Genomic DNA, 22,542 nt, shown 5'->3' on the forward strand with positions numbered 1-22,542 from the left:
AGAGTGGAGGAGTAACACTACCCACCATAAGCTATGTCGCTCTTTTCACACCTGCATGACTCTTAAAGGTTATACAATATAAATTGGGATTATTAAAGGAGATAAATCATCTAAACAAATTTTGTTATTTTTTGTGATGAATTCATATAAAAGTTCACTAAATGCTGCACTATAACAAAGCATTTTTTTCTGTTTCTATCTCAATAGGTTTGCTCTGTGATGTTTTTTACTACCAGAGAAGGGGAGTGTCTACTTGCTTTGTCTAGACACTCTCCAGAGGTCAAAGGTCAGCCTCCAAAAGGTTTCCCTGAGCAGGGGGCAATGTCTTGGGAATAAAAGACAAAGGATCCTGATGCATGGTGAGGCTTTGTAGTCAGGGAGGCAAAAGCTTCTGTACATATGGCAGCAAGGACCAAGCAAACATAGAAGCACTGTACGTCAGGGCTCAGCACGCCTCACTGTCATTGTCTCCATTGTTCCTGCTCAGTTTAAAGGTTGCTGCTGTGGCGTAAGTGGGACGAGGTGTCTCACAGCCCTCCTGCTGTGATGTCCCACAGCGCTCAACAAAACATTCAGGCAAAGCTAATAAACCACTTGTGTTCATGTGAGTGTGAATAAAATCAGATATAAGAGGAGGGAGCTGTCTAATTAAATGTTAGATCTCTCTCTAAATATAAATATGGGTTGCTTTCGTGGCTCATGGATGTCATGGATCTGACAGCCATAAACCCTCAATGAGAGGTAACACTCGCCCTCCCTGTTATCAGCTGGACCCTATAAGATAGTGTGCACACATAAAACTTCACATCAGATGCATTTTAAAGAATCAGAGCAGAGTTATATCATGCACAGAGTAAAGTACATGAATATTTTCAGACTGATGAAAGTGAGAATATTATAGACTGTCACATTCAGAAAAGACAACTTCTCAAATTCACACCCAGCTATCCCATTTTAATGCTATGATTTATTATAGGGATTATAATTTTAATGAAATCCCAGATCAGAGCATATAATCTTATCCACACCTAAATAAAGTAACATTTAGCTCTTAGTCTATTCATTCCTTGTGCACATTTTTACATAAACACAAATTTAAGGATTATCAAAGATATATTAATAAAACTGATAAAATATAGCCTATATGTTGCATTATTTAGAGGTTACAATGTTGCTTATCAAATAAGCAATAAATTTTCATAGCAGATCAGGCGGCAATAGGTTAAAAAAGTCATGAGATACTTTATCACGTATTAAATGCTGGTTATATTTTTTGTGTTTGTAGATCTTCACAGACACAATAATAAATACAATAACAAATACAGTACAATAAAATAATTCTACAATATGAAATACAGTAGAATTAAATTATTAGATACCATCAGATACTGCTTAGTTACTTAAATATTTTTCATCTTTAAAACACATGTGAATCCATTTACCTTGTCAACCCTAATATATATATATACATATATAATTTTATGCAACAGAAGGCCTTTGCAGACCTTTAGTGACCTCTTATGGAAAAGATTAAGAGAAACAGTTCTTAATGTTTATATTGAATGATTTGTCTCTTTCAGTTTTAATTAAGAATGTGATATTAGACTAACTGGATTCCAAATACTTTTAAAACTAAAAATTAATCTTAATGATTATTAAGAGTTATTTTTTATACAGCATACATTTTCACTTTCTTCATTATTTGTTTGAAATTTACAGCTTTGTTTCAATGGTTTATGTCTTGGCAATGTATCTTATGTAAATTAGTTTTCTTTACTGTATAGTTTAAACTTTTGTAGCTTTGTCTCATTACACTGAAATGATCAGATGTTTTTTACACATATTGTTTTAATAGAATTGTTTCCTGTTTATCATACACACTCCGGCCACGAGGGGGCAGTATGGCGCCTGCTTTTAAACTCAGTAAAAACAGGAAGTTCGTTTGGAAACACGCTTGAACTTTGGGTACCTGAGTGAGCAGAGTTACAGTAGTCCATGTAATTTCTTCTTCACCATAACAGTAAGAATGGAGAGGAGCTCAGAGATTATTGGAGCAATTAAAGCGCTTGGGTAAATATCGTTCATTTATTTGTTTTTGTTTTCTAATGCCAGCGTGGATTTTTTTAAACAGTTATCAGACTGTTAAGAGATAATAAACTTTTAGAAAATGAGCTGGTCGAGATTTTTTGAAACGTAATTTCAAGCTAAATGTTATTGACTCCAAATCATGACTCCTACCAACGAGCTGGCCAGGTGAATTCACCTGTCATCCTGACTTCCTGTTTAGATACACGGGCGGCTCCTGCCTCACACGGTGCAGGTGTGATGAGCTTCCCTGTCCATTGCTCACCTGGCTGTGTACAAAGCTCAGGACTCTTTGTCCGGAGCTGCGAGGTGAGATATGCTCTGTGTGAAGTTTGATCAGTTATGGCCATCAGGCGGTGGTTTGTACTGTTATCTGATATCTTCGTTACAGTTTAACAACACCCTAGTCACGGAGTGTTTTCAGTTGTTTGGCTAATGATTTATTATTTATGTAAAATATTAACTTTACACTTTTCTTATATTGAAAAGCTAAATATACACATGTTAAAACATTCTCATCAGTTTGTTTTTTTTTTTTGTTTTTTTTTGTTTTGTTTTTTTGCATGTTCCTATGGCTTTCTACTATTTTAGGGGGTTGTGGTATTGTAGTTATCATTAATCCCCACCACCACCCTACCCGCCTTTAAAGACATGCAATTACCTGCATCCTCAAAGGTTTCTGTTTTCAAGATACTTTATAAATCCAGGGCTGTGCTAAATATTCCTGTTTTTTAACATGCAGCAGTCTCGGGGATGTGGCTGATTGGACCTACATTTATTCTGCTTATTTATAATACCATAAAATTTGCAGTCATCCTTGTAAGTGCTATTACACACAGTTCTTTTTTAAATCCTCTGGCACATCAGTGATGTTAAGTCCAGAGGTTCAATCTATCTGTTGTAGGAGAATTTCTTATTATTGTTCATGAAAATAATTCTTTATTATTCTGGTTGTGTGTTTAGGGTTGTTCTTTAACTACAGAGATTCTAATTTGGGATCAATCAGACATTTCCCCTCTAACACTATGAAAAAACATTAGGTAATATATACGTGTAATTAAGCACACATAGTATTCAGCAGGTTATTGGTTAGTTTGCTACTGTTGCTGCATCTATTTCCATAGAAAGTTCACAGAGTCCACTTGAAATTAAATGTGTTTTATAGTAAAATTGCATTGTGTTTCCTTTTTTAGACTCATATAAGTCAAGTGATGTGTTGCTGGTGGGAGAGCTTCGAAATTTGTTGTCAAACATGTCCTGTCCCCTCACTGTGCTGACTTCTGAAGTGCTGGAGCCCTCCATCCTTAACAGTGTTACTGGTGAGAATGGAAGTTTTGTGGATGACATTGTTATTATAATAGATGATTTTGGATTTGCAACTTAATTGTGTGTTGCAACAAATCCTACAGAGTTCCTCGTAGCAGAACTACAAGCAGCACACATCATCAAGCATAAGGAATTGCAGCCTGAAGAGAGTTCAACACACGAGGAGTCTGTGAAGGAACAGCGAGTGGAAGATCACAGCCATGATGTTTTTGAATTTTGTGATGAATATGAAGGCGGTGATGCTTTAGACACAGACAGAAGGAAGGCAGAGATGCAGGCAGAATGGATATTACTGCTGCATGCCCTCGGTTTGGATGCTTCATCACAATTGGAAGATGTGCATAGTGAGGTAAGCGTAATAAAAGAGGTTAACATATTTGTAAATCATGCAAACTGAGAAGGCCTGATATTGTGACCTTTGCTCTATTGTAGGTCAAGTTGAGGCTTGCTCGTCTACCAGGTGGAGACATGACAAAGCCTCTTCTTAATGCCAGCGTCAGCTCAGAGCAGTGGGTAAGTTCACATGACTGATTTCACATCATCATACATCTCATAATGTATGATCACTCTTTAATCTGGATATTTGCTACTTTTTTCATTGTGTCTCTCAGGCTCAAGTGAAAAAGATCAATCAAGTTCTGTCAAAGGACTATCAGTGTCGGAGGCAAATGATGATCAAACGCTTTCAAGTTACACTTGAGTCATTTGCATGGGGAGAAAAACAGAAGGTAGGTATCTCAAATCACTACAAGTTTAAACTCACTTTAACAACAGTTAAACGTAAAGCAGACTACTTAGTTTTGGCTATGTTGATTTCACTTAAATAAATGAACTTATCCTGGACTTAAACAACCAACAAAACAAAAAATAATTCTAGTTTTATTTGGGGCGGCGTGGCTCAGCAAGGTAGAGCGGTCGTCTTGTAACCCGAGGATTGCCGGTTCGATCCTCGGCCAAGTCATGTTCATGTCGAGGTGTCCTTGGGCAAGACACCGAACCCCTAGTTGCTCCTGATGGGTTGTGGTCGAGCGCCTTGCATGGCAGCTTCCGCCATCAGTGTGTGAATGTGTGTGTGAATGGGTGTATACTGTAAAGCGCTTTGGGTATCCTGGTACAGAAAAGCGCTATATAAATACGGACCATTTACCATTTACCATTTGGACAAAACCAGACTTTCCATTCTTAATAAGCTGAAAACCGTAATAGTGGCATTTTCACTTACCATTTAAACACATCTGTTGCAGGTTACATGCCTCAGATAACACCATCCGATTCCCAGATAAGCTGCACAGCAGTGACTAATTGCAGCCCATATGCTCATGGTTGCTTCAATAAAATGTGCAGCATTGCACTGCTTTTGTATAAAAAACAGATGGCCAGATGATCCATCTTTTGTCTCTGTGTATTCCGTTCTCTTTCTGGACAAGCTGAAGACCTTTAAATATCCATCAGTGTTTGGGAGGTGTAGCACTTCCACAACTTTGAAATTTTCTTTGAAAAATACTTGTGCTTTCACACCAAATCAGTTATGATAGCTGTATTGTTTCACTTAAAGCAGCGTATTAGACACCTGTCGGAGAATTGCTATGTCATTCTTTTATCTGATTCAGCAATGACATATAAACTTAGGGATGTCCTGACCTGCTGGGCTGCAGACATCAAATTTAGGTTAGATTTTTAAACTTAATGTTTGGTTTTAAAGCCCTTAACAGACTAGCAACTCCCTATTTATCGGAGCGTTTAACTGATTGTGAGCATGGCAGGGATTTAAGGTCATCCCACCAGCTTCTACTGAACGTACCCAGGTCTAGATATCCCATCTCTATTTTGCTGCTAGTGTAAATTATGTTGGGATATGTGCTAAAAAAAACAGATATCCTAGCTCAAGAGGTTCTTTATTCACAGGAACGCAGTGCAGCTCTAGCCTCAGTACCTCCTCTTGCATCTCTTACTGGATCCTCCCAAGTGTCTCTATCTCTTGTGCTCGCTGTCAGAGAGGATCAGTCCTTCCTTGACCCAATCAAAGCTGGAACAAGCACTCCCATCTACAAGGTAGAACCATAAACATGTCTGCTTTCTAAATGAAGCCATCTTTTTTCTTGTTTTATAATAGTCTTTTCTCCCTCTAGACATTGATGGGCAGCGTGCCTGACAGAGGAGGACGGCCAGGGGAGATCGAGCCACCTATGCCAACATGGGGAGCGCGAAGAACACAAGGAAACAGAGGAGGAAGAGGAAGTGGACACCATTCTCGGCATAAGAAAAAGAAGGGGAAAAAAGAGTAGTCTTTTTCTGTGTTCAGCTTTACAACTTAAATGGAAAATAATTTATGATTTTTCTTTAATTTATTTTTGGGAAATGAAATGCTTCAATATATAGGTTATAGTTCGGAATGCGTCCATAGTTTGTAGTTATAGTGTGTCTACAGAACTAAATGAGCACATTTCTAAAGCAGCATGTTATTGCAAACTTATACTGGTATATGTACAGGTATCTTTTGTCAAAGTTTGTTAATATAGGGAACAGAACTAAAAAATAACACTACTAGTAGTACAGCTTATTTTTATGTATTTGTTTTCAAGATCTATTGTTTGAGAATAAACCAGTTAAAATCATATCACTGTAATTTGTGTTATGTTTTGTGCAATATTGGTAGTCTTTGTATTTTAAATACCACACAAGTTTCTGTTTAATTACCATATATTATTTTCTTATTTTTAGAGAGAAAAAAAGAGATACAGAAAATAATGATCTGCTTTAATACAATTAATGAAAACATTTTTTTGTTTGTTTTATATGCAGTCTAAAAAAGCAAAATAAATATTGAAGCTATATCATTTTAATTTTCACTGATATTTTCTATATTAAACATTTACAAAAAGAAGGAAAACAATTGCAAAACCATTTCAAAGGCTCCTTGGAATTCTTTTCATGTTTTCTTGTTCAAAATGTTGTGACAATGGACAAACTGTAAAAATGAGTAAAAGAAGTAAATTTGCCCAAGCAAATAATGTAGGTTTCTCTGGTTTATTCATCCATTGCGGGTGTTGTGCCATAAATTAATTGTCTGCCAGAAACTGATTACACGGCTGCACAGCGATCAGAGTTAACAAGCTGCGCGGTGTTCTGTAAACTTAGCATGTGCATTAGCCTACGTTATGTTAATGCGCATGCGGGTTAGGATTAGGGTTAGGCGCAGTCGTCAGTTTGCACTATGCGTATGCTGATCTGTCAATGTATGCTAAACTTACGGAAGACAAGTAAACAAAGAAACTTGGCTAAATAAATAAAATGTTTCCTACTCGTTTTCAGAAATTGTCCAATAAACAGTAATCTAATTAAGCAATTTTCGTATGTAATTTATTTCATAATTAGATTACACAACCCCTGTTAAATGAAATATGCATACACAAATAATCGTCCTCCCGGTTGATCTCTTCTGCATGGTCTCCAAACGCACTCGAACTGGCTGTGTTGTTTGTTGTCTTTATTTAGATTTCTGGGTAGTAAATGTAGACTTTCCTTCTAATTCGAAGATATATTAAGATGTCTATAAAATAACTCCAGTAAAATCTGAATAAAATAATCTGATTCACAGAGTGAGATCGAAGTAATATTGAGAAATATATCAAATTTAAGAAATATTTCAGGTTCGCATTATTGAAAATGACGTAAGACATTTTTCATAAATATATCACAACGGAAAAGGAATTATAATAATAATAATAAAAGTTACACAATTGTTTCCATTAAACCGGAAGTTAGCCGGGAGAGAAATGATGTAACACATAGAAAGTTCCGGATTACCCAAAGGTCGAAATAAAAGCGTGAGACAGTCACAGCTTCAGAGTATTACGTCTGTTTTTAATCAAACGCACAACTAAACCAACTTAGTAAGTAAAAATGCCCCGAGGAAGCAGAAGCCGGACATCTAGGATGTCCCCGCCAGCCAGGTAAGGAATTATGTTTAATGCCCTTTGTTTAAAATTGTTGAAACGTAGTAGGTATGCTAAGTGAGTTAGCATATATGCTAAAGCTCAGGTAACGTTTCAACGTCATATGTTACCCAAAACTTGGCAAGAAGTTTAGCCCTTTAATTTACTGCCCTAAGTATCTTCTAACGATGACCTTTGGAATACTAAACGTCTTAATATTTTATCAGAAGAGTCGTTTGACTTAAAACGTCATTGGCCAAAACGATAAAGGTCACAAAGATAAAGTTGCGTCATTATTTCGAGGTTGTGTCATCCAAAAACTACTAATATAACCTTTTTATAAATCCCAGTGGAGATGCATAAAATAAGTTTATTCGTTTCTCTTCAGCCCGCAACTAAAATAAGGCTAAGTGCGATATGGTATTTTGTGTTTTAAAGAAACATCAGAGTTGATAGTATATGCAATCTGTTATTTGTTAACAATGTCTTTAACTTGTCAACTTTTGTCAAGTAGATTTTTCTTTTCTTTTTTTTATCTACACATTATTGAATAAGTAATTTTTTGATAAATTTTAACCTCATCTAGTTGTCGTTAGGTATTACAGGATGCTTTGGGCTCTTAAAATTTTACAAAACTAATGAAAATGACTCCTTCCCCACCGCTGTGTTATGTAACTGTCCAGACAAAACCTGCTTCCAGTGACCTTAAGTGCCACCAAGCGAGACCGCTGCACACAGATTACTATCTCTGCTTTGTTGTACAAATTAAATAAGCAAATCACCCCATACACATATCCACTTTATTTTTTTCATGGGGCGTTTTTAAAATTGATTTAAATCAAGTCTTTGTTCTCGAAACTATCTTTAGGTTTTTTTTCTTCTTTTTCTGCTTCCTAAGAAGTAGAGATTTCCTTGCAGGTGGTCCTCAATTTAATCTTAATCATTAACATCTCAGACAGACAAGAATACAAATTTATCTGCAAAAAAAGTATATTTGCTCATTCAGGCTGACTTAAGTTATTGTGTTTGGTTTGGTTGACATTTAAATAAGTTTATTCTTTACAGCCGAGCTCCACCTCCACCTCCTCCTACAGCCAGTGCAGCACCTCATGCCCCAGTTCCAATGCAGGCCCCTTCATCTGCTGTGGGTGCGCCGGCTGCAGCACCCAGGCAGCCAGGCTTGTTTGCCCAGATGGCAACTACTGCCGCTGGAGTTGCGGTGGGTTCTGCAGTAGGACATACCCTCGGCCATGCCTTTACTGGAGGATTTGGTGGAGGACAGTCAGAGCCTGCCAAGCCTGATGTCACATACCAGGTAATCTAAGGTGTAACCTGCCACATGACAAGAATAGCATCAAGGACAATTAGTGTGTCTATCACATGGCAGGTCAGTCAGACAACAAACTCAGGAAAATAGAGATAAAATTAAGATAATATTTAAAATAGTTTCTTGACTAGAGTTGTTACTGTACTGACTCAAAATAATATGAAGGTTTTACAATAAATGTTTGAATGTTCATGGAACCACCTTCACTTGGTTTTCTCAGTTCATTAAAACTGAACAGACTCAGAACTACTTTAAATATATTGAATTAATACTTTTTTCCTCTGGTCTTTTAGAGAAAAATGAACATGCGCTTAACATATGTCCTCACAGTGCACAGCAGTTTAAATGTAATGTAGTTGTTTGTTTTTTTTTTTTTTTTGTCTTTTTCTTTGCTGGAAAAAATGTGACATTTACTCTGTGCCACCCAGATTATTTGGTTTACATGAGAATAGCCACAGATGGCACTGAGATGAGTGCCAACAGATTAACTGCTCTCTTATTCTGTTTGTAAACACTAGCAGTAGCTTTTTTGTAGATTTATTAACATGTACACTAGACAAGTTGACATCACTTCATTTGTCTTGTCTGTCAGGAGCCATACCAGCAGCAACCACAGTACCAGCAGCCCCAGCAGCAGCAGGCCTGCTCCTATGAGCTCAAGCAATTCATTGAGTGTGCCCAAAACCAGAGTGACCTGAAACTCTGTGAGGGATTCAGTGAGGTGCTCAAACAGTGCAAGTTTGCTAATGGTAGGTTAAGTGTTAAAACAAACTAAATAATATATTAAATGTTAAAACCCTCATTTAACTTTTTTCTTTCTTTTCTTCATAGGTCTGTCATGAGGTGGAGACAAAGTCCTGCAGAGTGAACATGCATGTTGTTGATGCTGCATATATTAGCTAGATGTAATTTTTAAGGGATCAATCAATAAACATACTTTGACAGCTGTTTACCATCAAGCAACATCATTTATTTGTGAAGACACTGCTGCAGAATTTGTAATCTTAGTCTTATAAATAATGTTTATATATTTTGGTGTGTCGTGTTTTCAGCTGGGTTTGACTGTTTTGCATTAGCTTCATTGACGTTAATTTAAATCTGCTCAATTATTGCAGGATTTATGGAATAAAACAACTAGTTTTCACCTTCTGTATCAACTTTTCTGAAAAGTTGCGTGTAATAAGGAAAAATAAAGCACTTGGATCAGAAAAATATTTGTGATTTATTTCACCTCTTCAGTCGGACAAAATTGAAATCAATCTATTTTTACGTCTCAGTTCTTAGAATTGAAGAGCTTCAAAGCGGGAAAGACACAGCAGTCTTTCCTGCACCTGTTGTGTTGCTCTAGTCTCGGTGTAAAACCACAAATTTAACATTGTATGTAGGCATTTGTCTCTAAATGCGTCGAGGTGAACGTTGGAGCTGCCGGGTGCTATTTCATGGATCTGGTTTTTGCGCGTGCAGTGTTGCTGCGGCGGCAACTATTTATTTTTGGCATCTGACATTAAAGCTCACCCTTTACAACATGGCAGCAGCGACCCCACAAATCCGCGACAGCGCCGGAGTCTGACTGGACCTCTTTGTTTGCGGTTTTTACTTTGTGGACAGACTGAGCGCAGATAAATGATTTCTTTTTACTATCTCTGGCACTGACAAACACGGTGAGTGAGCGTGGGGTTTTTCTTCTAGCTATTGCTTTTGTGGAGCCAGTAAAAGGTCAAATAGCTGCAGTGGATGTGGGATAAGTTCGCACATGGTGGCACGTTGCTTATTATTGCACCGGGTAAAAGATGTAGTCAACTCTAGATCGAAAATTGAGTTTGCTGTCGTTGTAAGCCTCGTAACGGACTAAATGAGTCAAACGCTTTTTTTGGAAAATTATCTAAAAAATCAGGCGTCCATCTACTCACGAAAACAAGATCTTGGTCCATTTTTAATGTTTAAAACTGACTACCAGAATCCTTAAACGCAGAAAAGTCCGTTATGATGACATATTGAGAAATATTGTCTTCAACTGAAACTGTGCCAACACAATGCTAATATACTCATAAGGAAAAGCACATTTCCTGACTATTTTAAACATTTGCCACTAACATGACTGGTAGTGCAGCCTGACACCAGAAGTAAAAACCATTTTGTTGCATTTTCAGTGTGAATGGTATTGAAATGATATTTTAAAAAATACTTTATTGATCCCAGAGGAAAACTGAAAATGTGTTGGTGTTGTTTTGAGCATGCCTGTTGCCTGCAGCTTGTTGTGAGCTGTAAGAAGAGAGTAGTTGTGTGCCGTTGGTGGTGAACCAGCATTGCCCCCATCATGACCAAAGAGGAGGAGATTCCTGACTGGGTGGGAGCCAAGGAGTTCTATGACAAGTATGAGCCCAAGGAGATTCTGGGCAGGTATGTTTGCAAAGCACATGCAACAAACATGAGAGGTAGAAGTAAAGCTGAAAATTCTCAGTTGATTTATTATTATTGTTTTTAATAATAGTGTGTGTTGGGGGCAATTTTATTAAAGAGGCAAAGCAAGCAAGCAAGCATGGTTTAATCTTTGAAAGTTTTGCAAAACTTTGGTTAAAAGTGAGAACCACAGGACAACGGAAGCTTTCAAGGTTTTAAATGATCCTACACTCGTAGTTAGCCACCTTTTATTCCAGTTTAAGTGTTCCTTAACACCACAGCATAATTCAGCCTCAGTTTAAATAACCTTAACTCTTCATATAAAACCACAGGACAGGTTCTGAAGACGTTTCCCACAAGTCTCTGGGAAATGTGAGCAGGGTCGTTTCCTGCTCATTGTCATTCCCCACCAGCGTTCAGATGGTGGTGCTGTTATGTAAGCCTCAGTGTGCAGGATGCAGCACTTTTTGACTTCAGCATGTTGAGGACAAAGGTTTAGTGTTGTGAGCTGCTCAGGAATGGCAGTTGAGCCGAGTCATTGCGTAATTTCACCCTCGTTCTCACATGCAGGTCACGAGGTCACAGGATGTGTGATCAGTGGGATCTGTGCTCATTTTGGTCAACTCCACAAACAGTGAGGAAATTAGTTTAGTTTTTATTAATTCCTGCAATCAGAATTATTCTTAGGAATTAATTTTGCCAGAAAAAAATGACAGTAATGAAGAGGAGGACTTTAATCAAATTATTTAGCTCTTTTTATGAAAGTCATTGATATGTCAGTGGTATGTAAATATACTTTGATTAGAGTACACTACACCCAAGAGTCAGACTTAGTTCTGAAATGAAAGTCAAACATGTTGCTTTCATGTCATGTACATAAACCACTAAACCTGCAGATCTGAAGGCTGACATCTTCTCCTCTTCCTCAGGGGAGTGAGCAGCGTGGTGCGTCGCTGCATCAACAAGCGGACGTCTCAGGAATATGCGGTGAAGATCATCGACATCACCCCCTCTGACAAGATGACTCCGGAGGAGATCGAGGAAATCAGGGATGCCACCGAGAAGGAGATTGACATCCTCAAGAAAGTCTGTGGACAGGAAAACATCAGTAAGCTCTCTCTCCCCATAAATCCACAGCCATTTTTAAGTCTCGGATTTAGTTTTATTGTAAAAACACCAACCCAGGACAGTTTGTATTTCCTTTGTCCTGTGATACTATACTTAGCACTCCTCTGATCCACTCATTGAGTGAATTCTCATTTTCAGTACAGCTCAAAGACTGCTACGAGTCCAAAGCCTTCTTCTTCCTGGTTTTTGACCTGTAAGTGTCAGGGTTGACATAGTAACGCAAACCTAACTGTTCAGTCCAACAGCAACTCCTCAAAAGTTTCATTTTCTTTCCTCCAGGATGAAGAAAGGTGAACTTTTTGACTACCTCACAGAAAAAGTTACTTTGAGTGAGAAGGAAACCAGGTCAGTGAGCAGGATTTTACAATGACTGATCACAGTAATTGCTTTCTAAAGATGTAAGAGTTCGGTGTGTTGCTTTATAGAAACATCATGCGCGCTTTGCTGGATGTCGTCCAGTTTCTTCATGCACAAAACATCATCCACCGGGATCTGAAGCCAGAGAACATCCTTTTAGATGATGATATGAACATCAAACTCACTGACTTTGGCTTTGCTGTGCAAATCCATCCAGGACAGACTCTTAAAGGTGAGAAAAACCTTCCATGAAGACTCTGTTTTATTCATAAATCTAAGGTAACAATTTTATCTCCTCTTGATCCAAAAGTGACTTTCATATTTTTCTTTTGCAAGAAAAATGTGACATTCATAGTTGATCATATTAAAGTGTCCTCCTGTAGTAAAGTTACTATCTTTACAACCCACTGTGTGCTTGTCAGTACACCAGCTGTTGGTGGTCGGCAGAGAATCTGGATCCAGTTGCACAACATGCTCCCTCCTATGAGCAGCACAGGACACTCCGATCTCTTAGCTGCAGTCACAGACGTTGGCAGTACACTGACCTTTCAAATGGACCTCTCAGAACGCTGGCAGGCCAAGAGTTTGATAAAACTGGACCTCATCACACAGTTGAGTTTAGATTATCAGTATGCAATGGAGTGCATCATATTACGATGAAGACCTTTACCAGTATGATGTAAACACTCTGAAACACATTGCCTGAAAAGTGACACCAAATGTATATTCTTATTTTATCTTGTTGAACTGTATGTTCTCAAACGTAGATCTTAGTGTAGGATGTGGATTTTTGGATTTCATTGTATTAAGGGCAGTACAACTACTTAATTCAATGGAAATGCATGACTTTCTTCTTTTAAACAATCACAAAAATACTACCCCACACCTGTTGGCTTGGTGGCTGATGCCCCCACAGCAGAGATGACTCTTGTTTTTTCTTTCATAGCTGTTCACCAATCTGCCTGCTGCTTGCTGAAACTTTGCGTCACTCCTCCAAGCACAATTGGAGATATTCATAGTTGCAAGATTTTTTAAAAGTTTTCAAGGTTTTTTTGTGCGGCCCATTACAAAAATAGTGTACTGTATGTGCAATCTCTTGCTCACTGACGACACGTTACCAGCCTTCTTGGAGTTCTTTAAAACTTTCTTTTGCATCTGCAATCTGCTCTTGGGCTAATAATACTGGATAATCTTGCAGTCATATTAAATCTGCATCAGCAGATCATTTTAATGCAGAATCATTTATTTTGCTGCCCTTTTTCTAAAGGCATCTGATCTCTTATTAGATAATGGGATGGTGACAATATACACAGTGTCTGGTCTGCTTAACATCCTGATGTTTAGTTCACATATAAACCCTTTAAAATAAACAATAAGAGTGTTAAGTGTTCCTAATTTTTAATAGTATATGATCTTACTGTTTCAACGTGTCTGTAATGCAGAGGTCTTTGGAACTCCTGGTTATCTTGCTCCAGAGATCATTGAGTGCTCCATGGATGCAGGACACCCAGGATATGGTACAGCTGTGGACATGTGAGTGTCCAGGGACAAAGCACAAACAAGTGGAAAGTAACCTAAACATCACGGTGATGCTAGAAATCCTGATAACCAGAAAGTTAACTTTGTAGAGCTTTTCATTCTACCCCCACTGTGTCTTATTTGTATAATGAAAGCCTGTGTAGTTCTTGACAAGTTGTTATCTGGTTAATAACTTGACTTTAAAGCTTGTCTTTCTGCTCATGCTTGCAGATGGAGTTCAGGTGTTATCATGTACACGCTGCTTGCTGGCTCTCCACCATTCTGGCACAGGAAACAGATGCTAATGCTGCGCATGATCTTGGCAGGGAAATATGACTTCTCATCTCCAGAGTGGGAGGACCGCTCAGACACTGTCAAAGATTTGGTATATATATATATATATATATATAATTCACCCATATTTTTCCTGCCTGCCTGCTTTGCTAATCATGTAAAATGAGTCAGAAAAGAAAAAAGAATAAAAAAATAGATGTATTTCTTTTATACCCCAAATAGATTTATATATATGTATTATTTTTTATTGTTATTTATGTCTAATAAAGCATCATGGTCTTTTTCTAGATCTCGAGAATGTTGGTGGTGGACCCAAAGCAGCGTTTCACTGCTATGGATGCTCTCAACCACCCGTTCTTCTCACAGTATGTGGTAAACGAAGTGCGACAGTTCAGTCCATACAGGCGGTTCAAGGTGAGATTTTTTTCACATGAACAGACACATACATGTTCAACATCACCATCACCAATCGCTACAAATCTGAACAAACTTTACAATTTATTAATAAATGAATCTGGGATATGTTAACATTATGTAACAAAAAAACAAAACAAAAAAAACAGAGAAAACATAAAATAATGCTTCTTCATTAAAGATGTTAATTAAAAATACAACTTTCTCTCTACTGTTTATAAACAAGAGGTTCTCTTTCTCCATCAGGTCATCTGTATGACAGTGCTCGCTACAATGCGGATCTACTGCAATTACCGCCGTGCCAAACCTGTCACCAAAGAGGTGATCAAGAGTGACCCATATGCCGTCAAGCCCATCCGTAAGCTCATCGATGCCTGTGCATTCAAGATCTACGGCCACTGGGTCAAGAAGGGTCAAACTCAGAACAGAGCAGCGCTCTTTGAAAACTCTCCAAAGGCCATCTTGCTGTCAATAGCTGCTGAGGCTGATGAGCAGGGCCAGCACAGCTGGTAACAAACCTGCAAGAACTGAGATTTGCGCCTACTCCTGCTTCCTTTGTATGACAGAAATGAACTGGTAAACTATGGCAGTGCTGATAAAGTTTGTTTAAGCATGCTTTGCTCAATAATAAAAAGTAGTATTGTTTAGTAATTTATCACAACTCCTCAGTTTAATATCTTGAAGATGAAACTGATAAAACACGTTGCTTTCTTTGTTGTTCTTCTGGAAAATAAGTTATTTTTAAGTGAATGTAGCAACTGCAGCGACTAAACTGCAGTCTGTAAGTTTATTTCATGTCTTCCTCCATCATATGGGGGTATTTCCCCATTTTTAATCAAAAGCATAATTCTTGAAAGCAAATGTATTCCTCTCAAAACTCTGCTCCCACACTCAAAAAGTTCCTTCTTGTTCTCAAATATATTCTTCTTCCTTCCAAACCTCTGCTCCTCTTCTCAGGTTTAGTGTTGCAGGGTTAAATCTCCTGCACTCGAGCTCGGTCTAGTTTCCCCACACTCTGACACGTTCTATGCTCTTTCAAAACTTGTGCTTTTGGATATTTTTTTTTTCCTCTCTTGGGTTGCTGAATGAGCAGTCTGTCAAACATCCTCCAGCCAATAGAATGCTAGATAAATGCTGACCAAGCAAATCATCACCGCCTTCTTCAGGGTGCACTTGTTCAAATGTGTGGTTTAACATTAGAATGTGTATTTACAAAAATTTGGTATATTTAACCTGAAAACAGCAGAATTGTGAAACTTGACTGCAAAACTTGGAAATTACCTCCATAGTTTAACTGAGTTCAATATTAAACCTGCAAACTTGAAGTAGCATGGACTCACAGATCAAGTGTCACTTTTGTACTGGCACTAGCTCACAGAAAAGAGAGCACTTTAAAGTGTATGCCATAAATGTATTTATTAAAATGTGCATTTAAAAGCTGAGTCTTGTCATTGGGAAGGTGCAAACTTTAATGTCACTGTACTTTTCTGCATCTAAAAGCTTTAAACAAGATGTAGAAACTCAATACACACAAAAAACAAGGTTTGACACAATTATTTAAAAGTTACATTTTATTAATCAACAGTGAGGAAAATCCACATCAGTCATAACAAATTATAGTCAGTTTCTGACCTAAAAGTTCTTAGACATAAGAGTTTTTGTATTCTGTCCGGGTGTGCATGTTATAAGCCAGGCATAGGCTGTGTACCTGTACCAGGTCAAAGATGGAAGAGCGACGGTATTGTGACATTTTGTTTGGTTATGGCTTTAAAAAGCGTTTATAATGACATCTGCAGAGCACTGCAACAGCTGTGATCATATATCCACGTGAAACCAAGTTTAAAAAGATTTGCTTAATCACAGCTACTATAACCTACATGCAGCTGTCAAGAATACAATGTACGTAGACTTTAAAGTTGAACATTGTGACACGCATACTGTGGATAAAAATAAACCACTTAAAAAGAAAATATTTCAACATCTATTTATATATGTGTAGATTAAGGAATACCCAGGAACAGGACTGAGAAAACGCTGCTTGACATGGTGAAGCTATCTGAGAAATACATTCAACTTAAATTAATAAAACAAAAATACTTAATCCTCTAAAAGAAATGACAGCAAACATAAGTGGGATAATAATTACCTCAGGTGAAGTAGCTGAGGGTTTTCTCACAGTGCTGTTTAGTAGACGGTCAATGGTCACTGAACAGAAATCAAAGGGAAGGAAAGAAATGAGAGTGAATAAGTGTGTTAAGTATGATAACATTAATGTCCTGATTGTGTCATTGTACTCATTCCTGTATAGCCAGAAAAGGCTGAAAGAAGCACTGATCCGGTCATTAAGATGGAATGAGACGAGACTTTAGCATGGTGTCTGACTGTATTCAGCACAAACCAGCTGGAGCAGAATTCAGCCATGCCTCTGTTCACTTTTTCAGTGCTTGGAATAATAATTGACTGTGTTAAGTCAGTGTATAAACATACCATTGTTGATGAGACCATTCCTTGGAAGAGCAACCTTGGTGTGTATCAATCCATAAATAAATAACGCAAAAGCTTTCTGGAAAAGAAGAACAAAGTCTGTGAGATAATTTTCTCTCCCAACACAAGACTTAACTGTTGCATTCTTGAGGAATAAATATATCAAGAGCACACAGGCTTAGCTGTCAGGAAGACAGCAATGCTAAGCAACAAAGACGCAATGATCTCAACATTTAAAAACCAATATGGTAAGGTTTTGCAACATGTTGCTGTATTCACTCCGACATAAGAACAAGGCACATGATAAGTACCTTGATCCCGTTGAGTCAGTGTGTGAAAACAATTGATTTAGCATGGTGTCTGACTGTATTTACTATGTCAAGAGTAACACAGAATTCAGCCATGCATGAAAAGCATGCTAAAAAGTCATTACATTACAGTTTAGGAAACCTTCTGGAAGCTTTCTGAGTAGCTTTGGTTCAGTTTAATAGTTTATTAATTCTGTCAATTGACTGACATCTAATGTCATTTTTACTTAAAAGGATAGTCATACCATGTTTTACAAGTACTGTAATGCTGTAACATTACAATATACTGTAATCGTTTCGTTTGCATCTAATTACTGTATTCCATTAACAAATGCATTTGAAATTTCTCAAATATATTTCAAAAAGTCTTGGAATAATTTGGCAAAAAAATTGCAATAATTAGTTTATGGATGACTTATACATCATCTTGGTTTTGTTGTGAATCTGGGTTATCTAACATTTAGTTTTTATACTCAATCCCACTTTTTGTGATCGTGAATAAAAAAAATAAGGCAAAAAATTGAAGGGGGGAAAAAAGGCCGTAAAGTACACGTGCTGCTTTTCTCACCGTTGCCACGTGCAGGTCAATGTGTCTCAGGAAAGCAGCTCCCAAGTGAAATCCGACCACTTCACTGTCCTCCTGTATAATTACCGGAAAAAGATATCAAAATAATATTATCACAATGATCGCAATTCTCAATTTAGACGCAACCACCCACTTCATTTTACGACACAACCTCACTCAGTCTGGTTATTCAGCTATAACATTAACGGTGCTATACCTCTAAAGTTGTCTGTCTACATCACAATAATAATCTAAATAATAATCCACGGTAGCCATGTGTTACAGTTGAATTTTTACATTGTTATTTAGTTAAACGTTTATAACACCACGTTTTCCACAAACCCATTACAAGGAAACAATTAAGGACACCACATTCAGTTTAAAATTAGATAAAAGAACCTGTGCAGCAGCGTTTAGGTCTCCATGGGTCCATTTTTAACATTCGTTCGTTTTGAAAATAACCATGGCCGAAAAATTCCAATTTTGCGGATGAACACGTTTCTATTTCAAAGGAATTATTAGCAGCAAATTCGCTTCTCTTCTTCCTCGTTTCCGCCCGTGTTTCCGTATGTTGTATGGCAGTTCAACTACGCTTTGTGTACATCAGCGCCACCTGCCGGTGTGGAAAAAAACAGCAAGCACTGCAAAAACCTGCATTTTTTTTCAAGAATAATTTCCTCTCTACTTGTCATTGAACATTAAATAATAATTTCTGAGCCACCTTAAATTACGCTAAATACAGAAAGCAGATCAGCTGTTGGCACACAAGAAATATATATAACTCTGGAGGGAAATCATTTTAAAAATTGTTTACTTTCAAGGTGCCCAAACACCACCGATGATTGTGAACTGTATGATAAATAAGTGAAAAAATAAATAAATAAAATAAAATCATGATTTTGTCTCTGTTTAGTTTCCTTTTTTAACCTTTATTGTGACTTTTATATATATTTGTAAAGAGATAAAGAGATTTCAGTTTGCCGATTTTTAATAGTGGGGAATTTCTCAGATGTTCAACCCAAGCAGGGACAGAGTTTTCATATATTCTGTTTGTCGTATTTACTTATACAATTACACATTATTATTGTATGCTTTGTGGCAGTGCATGAAATAATTTGATAACTTGTGTTATTATTTTAAATACCTTTGCACTTGTGTCGTGTGTGTTTTATGTGGATTGTACATATTTTTCTAGTGACCTTGTAGCTGTGATTGTTTTGTTACTTTTGACAATCTTTTGGCCATTGTTGTTAGTGGAACCGGTCCAGCGTATAGTAGGCGGGGCCTTGTCAGCTTCCCTCTGATTGGTCTGTTGTACAGGTTCTCTCTTCCTCGTCGGTGAACCCATCGAGAGCGGCGCGGACGGTTGGGGCTGAGATTTCTGTATGTACCTTAACAACTCTCCCCTCATCGGTAAGTTTGAAGAGACACTCCGTACATTTTAATGATATCTTTTTTTTTAAAACAATAACCGGGTCTTGTGGCGTGAGTAGTTTCCGACGGTTGACACTACTTAAATCAATCAAAGTACAGAGGAGAGGTAGCAGCCCAACGTCAGCTTTTCATAACATATTTACAGGAAATTTAAACTTTTTGCTTGCATTTTCTAGCTTTATCATTTAATAAAGGGAGGCGGATTTACTTAGAGAAGTTTAATCGGCTTTTCGATTGCTATGGATGCTTTGTCAGTTCAGTGCACTCGTTAAGGGTGACGCAACATGGGAAGAGAATGTCCATCCATCCATCCATCCATCGGCGGTCTCATATAGTTTGTTTAGGCACGCTGCCTTATATAACGTTTTTTTTTTCTTTTTCTTTTTGCACACACCGATGGCTGGGGCTCATGTTTTTGTTTGAGAAGAGCTCCGTCGATGCAGAACAGTTTGCACATAGGTATTTTTAGTGAATAGATGCGTTTGCTGCTCCACTGGAGAGAAGACATCCACTTCATGCAAGGCTTACTTTATTGGTGAAATCAGGCAGCACAGATCTCACGTTAAACCAACAAAGTAGCACGAGACCGCTCAGATGACTTCCTAATATGTCAGCTGACATTATCCTGTGGAGGCTGATGTAGATCTCATACTAAATACTTGTGTTTTCCCAGCACGATGCCAACTCTTGCAGAGACAAAGGAACTCTTCAGGAGAGCAGATGCTGTCTGCTTTGATGTGGACAGCACAGTCATCAAAGAGGAAGGCATTGATGAACTTGCTAAATTCTGTGGTGTGGGGGACGCAGTCAGAGAGATGTATGTGAACTGTGTTTTATTTATGAATATATGTTATTATTATTATTATTATTATTATTGCATTTACTTGCACTGTAATCCATAAAATTTAATTCATACTAGAGGATTTGTTTCAGATGTCAAACCAGTTTTTTTTTTTTTTTTTTACATTTTAGGACATGTAAAGCAATGGGTGGCTCAATGACATTTAAAAAGGCCCTGACTGAGCGTCTTTCCATCATTCGGTGTTCTAGAGAACAAGTAAACAAACTGATAACAGATCACCCGCCTCAGCTGACTCCAGGCATCAGGTGAGTGTGTGTAGAGGTTGATAACATGAATGAATTCAGTAGACCTTGCTTTCCTACTGCAAACAGAAATATTTGCAAGCATTATTAAACTGGTTGGGATATGTACATAGTTACATCATAATAATCCCAGAGCAGGGACAATGACTGAATGAATGAATGAATTCTGGCCCGTTTTTGAAAATCTGTGAATTATTATTGAAGGACGATAATGCTGAAAAAAATACAAATCTGTAAAACAAATGTTTTAAATTATGCCCCTGAAAGTTAAAGCCTTAAAAAATTCTTTCTTACATTTCTTTAGATGAGAATATTTTTTGTTTCTGAACCTGATGACTGACGAAGACACCCAAGTCTTTGTTAACTGGAGTAAATGCTCGGGATTACGCCCTCTCTGGAAATCCAACTGTTAGGGAGGCAGTAGCTCCCCCTGGAGCTTTATGTTACCTCTTGTGTTGGAAAGTGTGTGTTGGAAGGTGAATTAAGGCACCCATCCAGTGTTTGTTTTCTAATTCTGGTAATGTCAATTATTCCCTGTTAAAGTGTTTCTTATGAGGGAGAATTTTGGTCATTGTTCAGTGAAGAGGTTTGCCTTGCAGACTGTGTGTAGGCATGTTCTTGGTCTTGATTGAATAAGTGAGTGGATGTGATTAGAGGCTGAAAGATGAACATTGACAATTGTACAAATCTGTTTTTTTTTAATGATCCTGTGTGAATTATTAATCCATGAGCTGTATAATGAGCTGAAGCAAGTTACCTTTTACCTTCAACATCAGCTTGGTTTAAAATGCCTTCTTTCTGATTTAAGTTTTGATAAATGTTCATTACTTTTTGTCCAGGGAGCTTGTGGGCCGTCTGCATGAGCACAAGATAAAGGTGTTCCTTGTTTCGGGTGGCTTCCGCTGCATTGTTGAACATGTGGCCACTCAGCTCAACATTCCTCTGCAAAATGTCTACGCCAACCGGCTCAAGTTCTACTTCAATGGTAAGAGCCGGAGCCAGGAAGTTTGTTCCTCTGTCTTCTTTTCATTTCCTGTGTCCAAGTTTTTCCATCTAATCACAATCTAAATACAATTACAGGAGAGTATGCTGGTTTTGATGAAACTCAGCCCACAGCTGAAAGTGGTGGCAAAGGAAAAGTGATCAACATGTTGAAGGAGCAGTACGGCTTCAAGACTGTGGTGATGATCGGAGATGGGGCCACTGATCTGGAGGCATGCCCCCCAGCTGTAAGTGCTCACCTTCTGTCTTTTGCATCCTTGATGGGTGTTAATGTCTTATAAGTGCTTATATTTTAAGCAAGAGTATGATACCAGTACATTCTCCTCCACCCTCAGAGTGCTTTCATTGGATTTGGTGGGAACGTTGTCAGACCACAGGTTAAAGAGAGGAGTTCATGGTACGTGACCAGCTTTGGAGAACTACTGAAGGAACTGGAGAAGATTTAGAAGACACTAGAATTACTGTTACCAATATAACGTTTTATATTTGCACCCAAAGGTGTGCCACAAGTGGTTTTATTCATTGCACACTTTTCCTTTTGACAATAGATTTTTATAAATAAATATTATGCTAATCAAATTTGACCTTGACAGGGATGTTACCCATTTAATTTTTATACAAGAGCATACTAAAAAAAATGAATAACAAATGCTGTTTTTGTGCAAGTTAAGATTTGAGTGTTTTGGCACTTCTCATCTTGTAACTTTTGGCTAAGTTAATACAACTCCATGTTATGGGATGTGCAATGAGAGATAAACATTTTAGAAATGTCTTGTGTACTAAAGCGCTTTAACCAACTTATAAATGAGACTTCATTCTTGTAAGAGGCGTCATCATTAAAGATGAGAACATGCTGTAAAG

General features: G+C 37.7%; 4 protein-coding genes, 1 long non-coding RNA gene and 1 other non-coding gene across 7 annotated transcripts; 4 read left to right on the forward strand and 2 right to left on the reverse strand.

Moving 5' to 3' along the window:
* Positions 1-1,936: 1,936 nt before the first annotated feature.
* On the forward strand, positions 1,937-6,058 carry im:7138535 (uncharacterized protein LOC797998 homolog). Its single transcript, XM_041995887.1, has 8 exons — positions 1,937-2,070; positions 2,288-2,394; positions 3,279-3,404; positions 3,495-3,760; positions 3,844-3,924; positions 4,023-4,139; positions 5,317-5,463; positions 5,541-6,058. Exons 1-8 carry the CDS (start codon positions 2,027-2,029, stop codon positions 5,694-5,696), a joined length of 1,044 nt encoding a protein of 347 aa, XP_041851821.1. The 5' UTR covers positions 1,937-2,026; the 3' UTR covers positions 5,697-6,058.
* Positions 6,059-7,190: 1,132 nt separating this feature from the next.
* chchd2 (coiled-coil-helix-coiled-coil-helix domain containing 2) lies at positions 7,191-9,879 on the forward strand. Its single transcript, XM_041994967.1, has 4 exons — positions 7,191-7,364; positions 8,412-8,661; positions 9,266-9,422; positions 9,505-9,879. Exons 1-4 carry the CDS (start codon positions 7,315-7,317, stop codon positions 9,513-9,515), a joined length of 468 nt encoding a protein of 155 aa, XP_041850901.1. The 5' UTR covers positions 7,191-7,314; the 3' UTR covers positions 9,516-9,879.
* A 60-nt stretch (positions 9,880-9,939) lies between these two features.
* Positions 9,940-16,238, forward strand: LOC121646086 (phosphorylase b kinase gamma catalytic chain, skeletal muscle/heart isoform-like). 2 transcript variants are annotated; one of them, XR_006011556.1, is made up of 11 exons: positions 9,940-10,334; positions 10,925-11,073; positions 12,003-12,181; positions 12,340-12,394; positions 12,481-12,546; positions 12,627-12,790; positions 14,001-14,091; positions 14,308-14,461; positions 14,659-14,784; positions 15,031-15,348; positions 15,394-16,238. XR_006011556.1 is itself a non-coding variant. In XM_041994966.1 (10 exons), exons 2-10 carry the CDS (start codon positions 10,991-10,993, stop codon positions 15,295-15,297), a joined length of 1,185 nt encoding a protein of 394 aa, XP_041850900.1. In that variant the 5' UTR covers positions 9,940-10,334; positions 10,925-10,990; the 3' UTR covers positions 15,298-16,238. The 2 variants fall into 2 exon arrangements, 1 of the variants encoding a protein (XP_041850900.1); XM_041994966.1 differs by having other exon boundaries at positions 15,031-16,238.
* Positions 16,239-16,324: 86 nt separating this feature from the next.
* Positions 16,325-18,691, reverse strand: LOC121646089. Its single transcript, XR_006011557.1, has 4 exons — positions 18,541-18,691; positions 18,145-18,216; positions 17,272-17,347; positions 16,325-16,989 (listed from the first exon to the last, which is right to left on the reverse strand). It is a non-coding gene; the product is annotated as an uncharacterized LOC121646089 (long non-coding RNA).
* Positions 17,536-17,674, reverse strand: LOC121646743. Its single transcript, XR_006011687.1, has one exon. It is a non-coding gene; the product is annotated as a small nucleolar RNA SNORA15 (small nucleolar RNA).
* A 757-nt stretch (positions 18,692-19,448) lies between the features above and the next one.
* Positions 19,449-22,541, forward strand: psph (phosphoserine phosphatase). Its single transcript, XM_041995180.1, has 6 exons — positions 19,449-19,554; positions 20,249-20,392; positions 20,548-20,682; positions 21,519-21,664; positions 21,760-21,908; positions 22,017-22,541. Exons 2-6 carry the CDS (start codon positions 20,253-20,255, stop codon positions 22,125-22,127), a joined length of 681 nt encoding a protein of 226 aa, XP_041851114.1. The 5' UTR covers positions 19,449-19,554; positions 20,249-20,252; the 3' UTR covers positions 22,128-22,541.
* The last annotated feature ends 1 nt before the right edge of the window (position 22,542 follows it).

This window comes from Melanotaenia boesemani, chromosome 9 (genome assembly GCF_017639745.1).
Source record: "Melanotaenia boesemani isolate fMelBoe1 chromosome 9, fMelBoe1.pri, whole genome shotgun sequence".
In the NCBI taxonomy this organism is placed as follows: Eukaryota; Metazoa; Chordata; class Actinopteri; order Atheriniformes; family Melanotaeniidae; genus Melanotaenia; species Melanotaenia boesemani.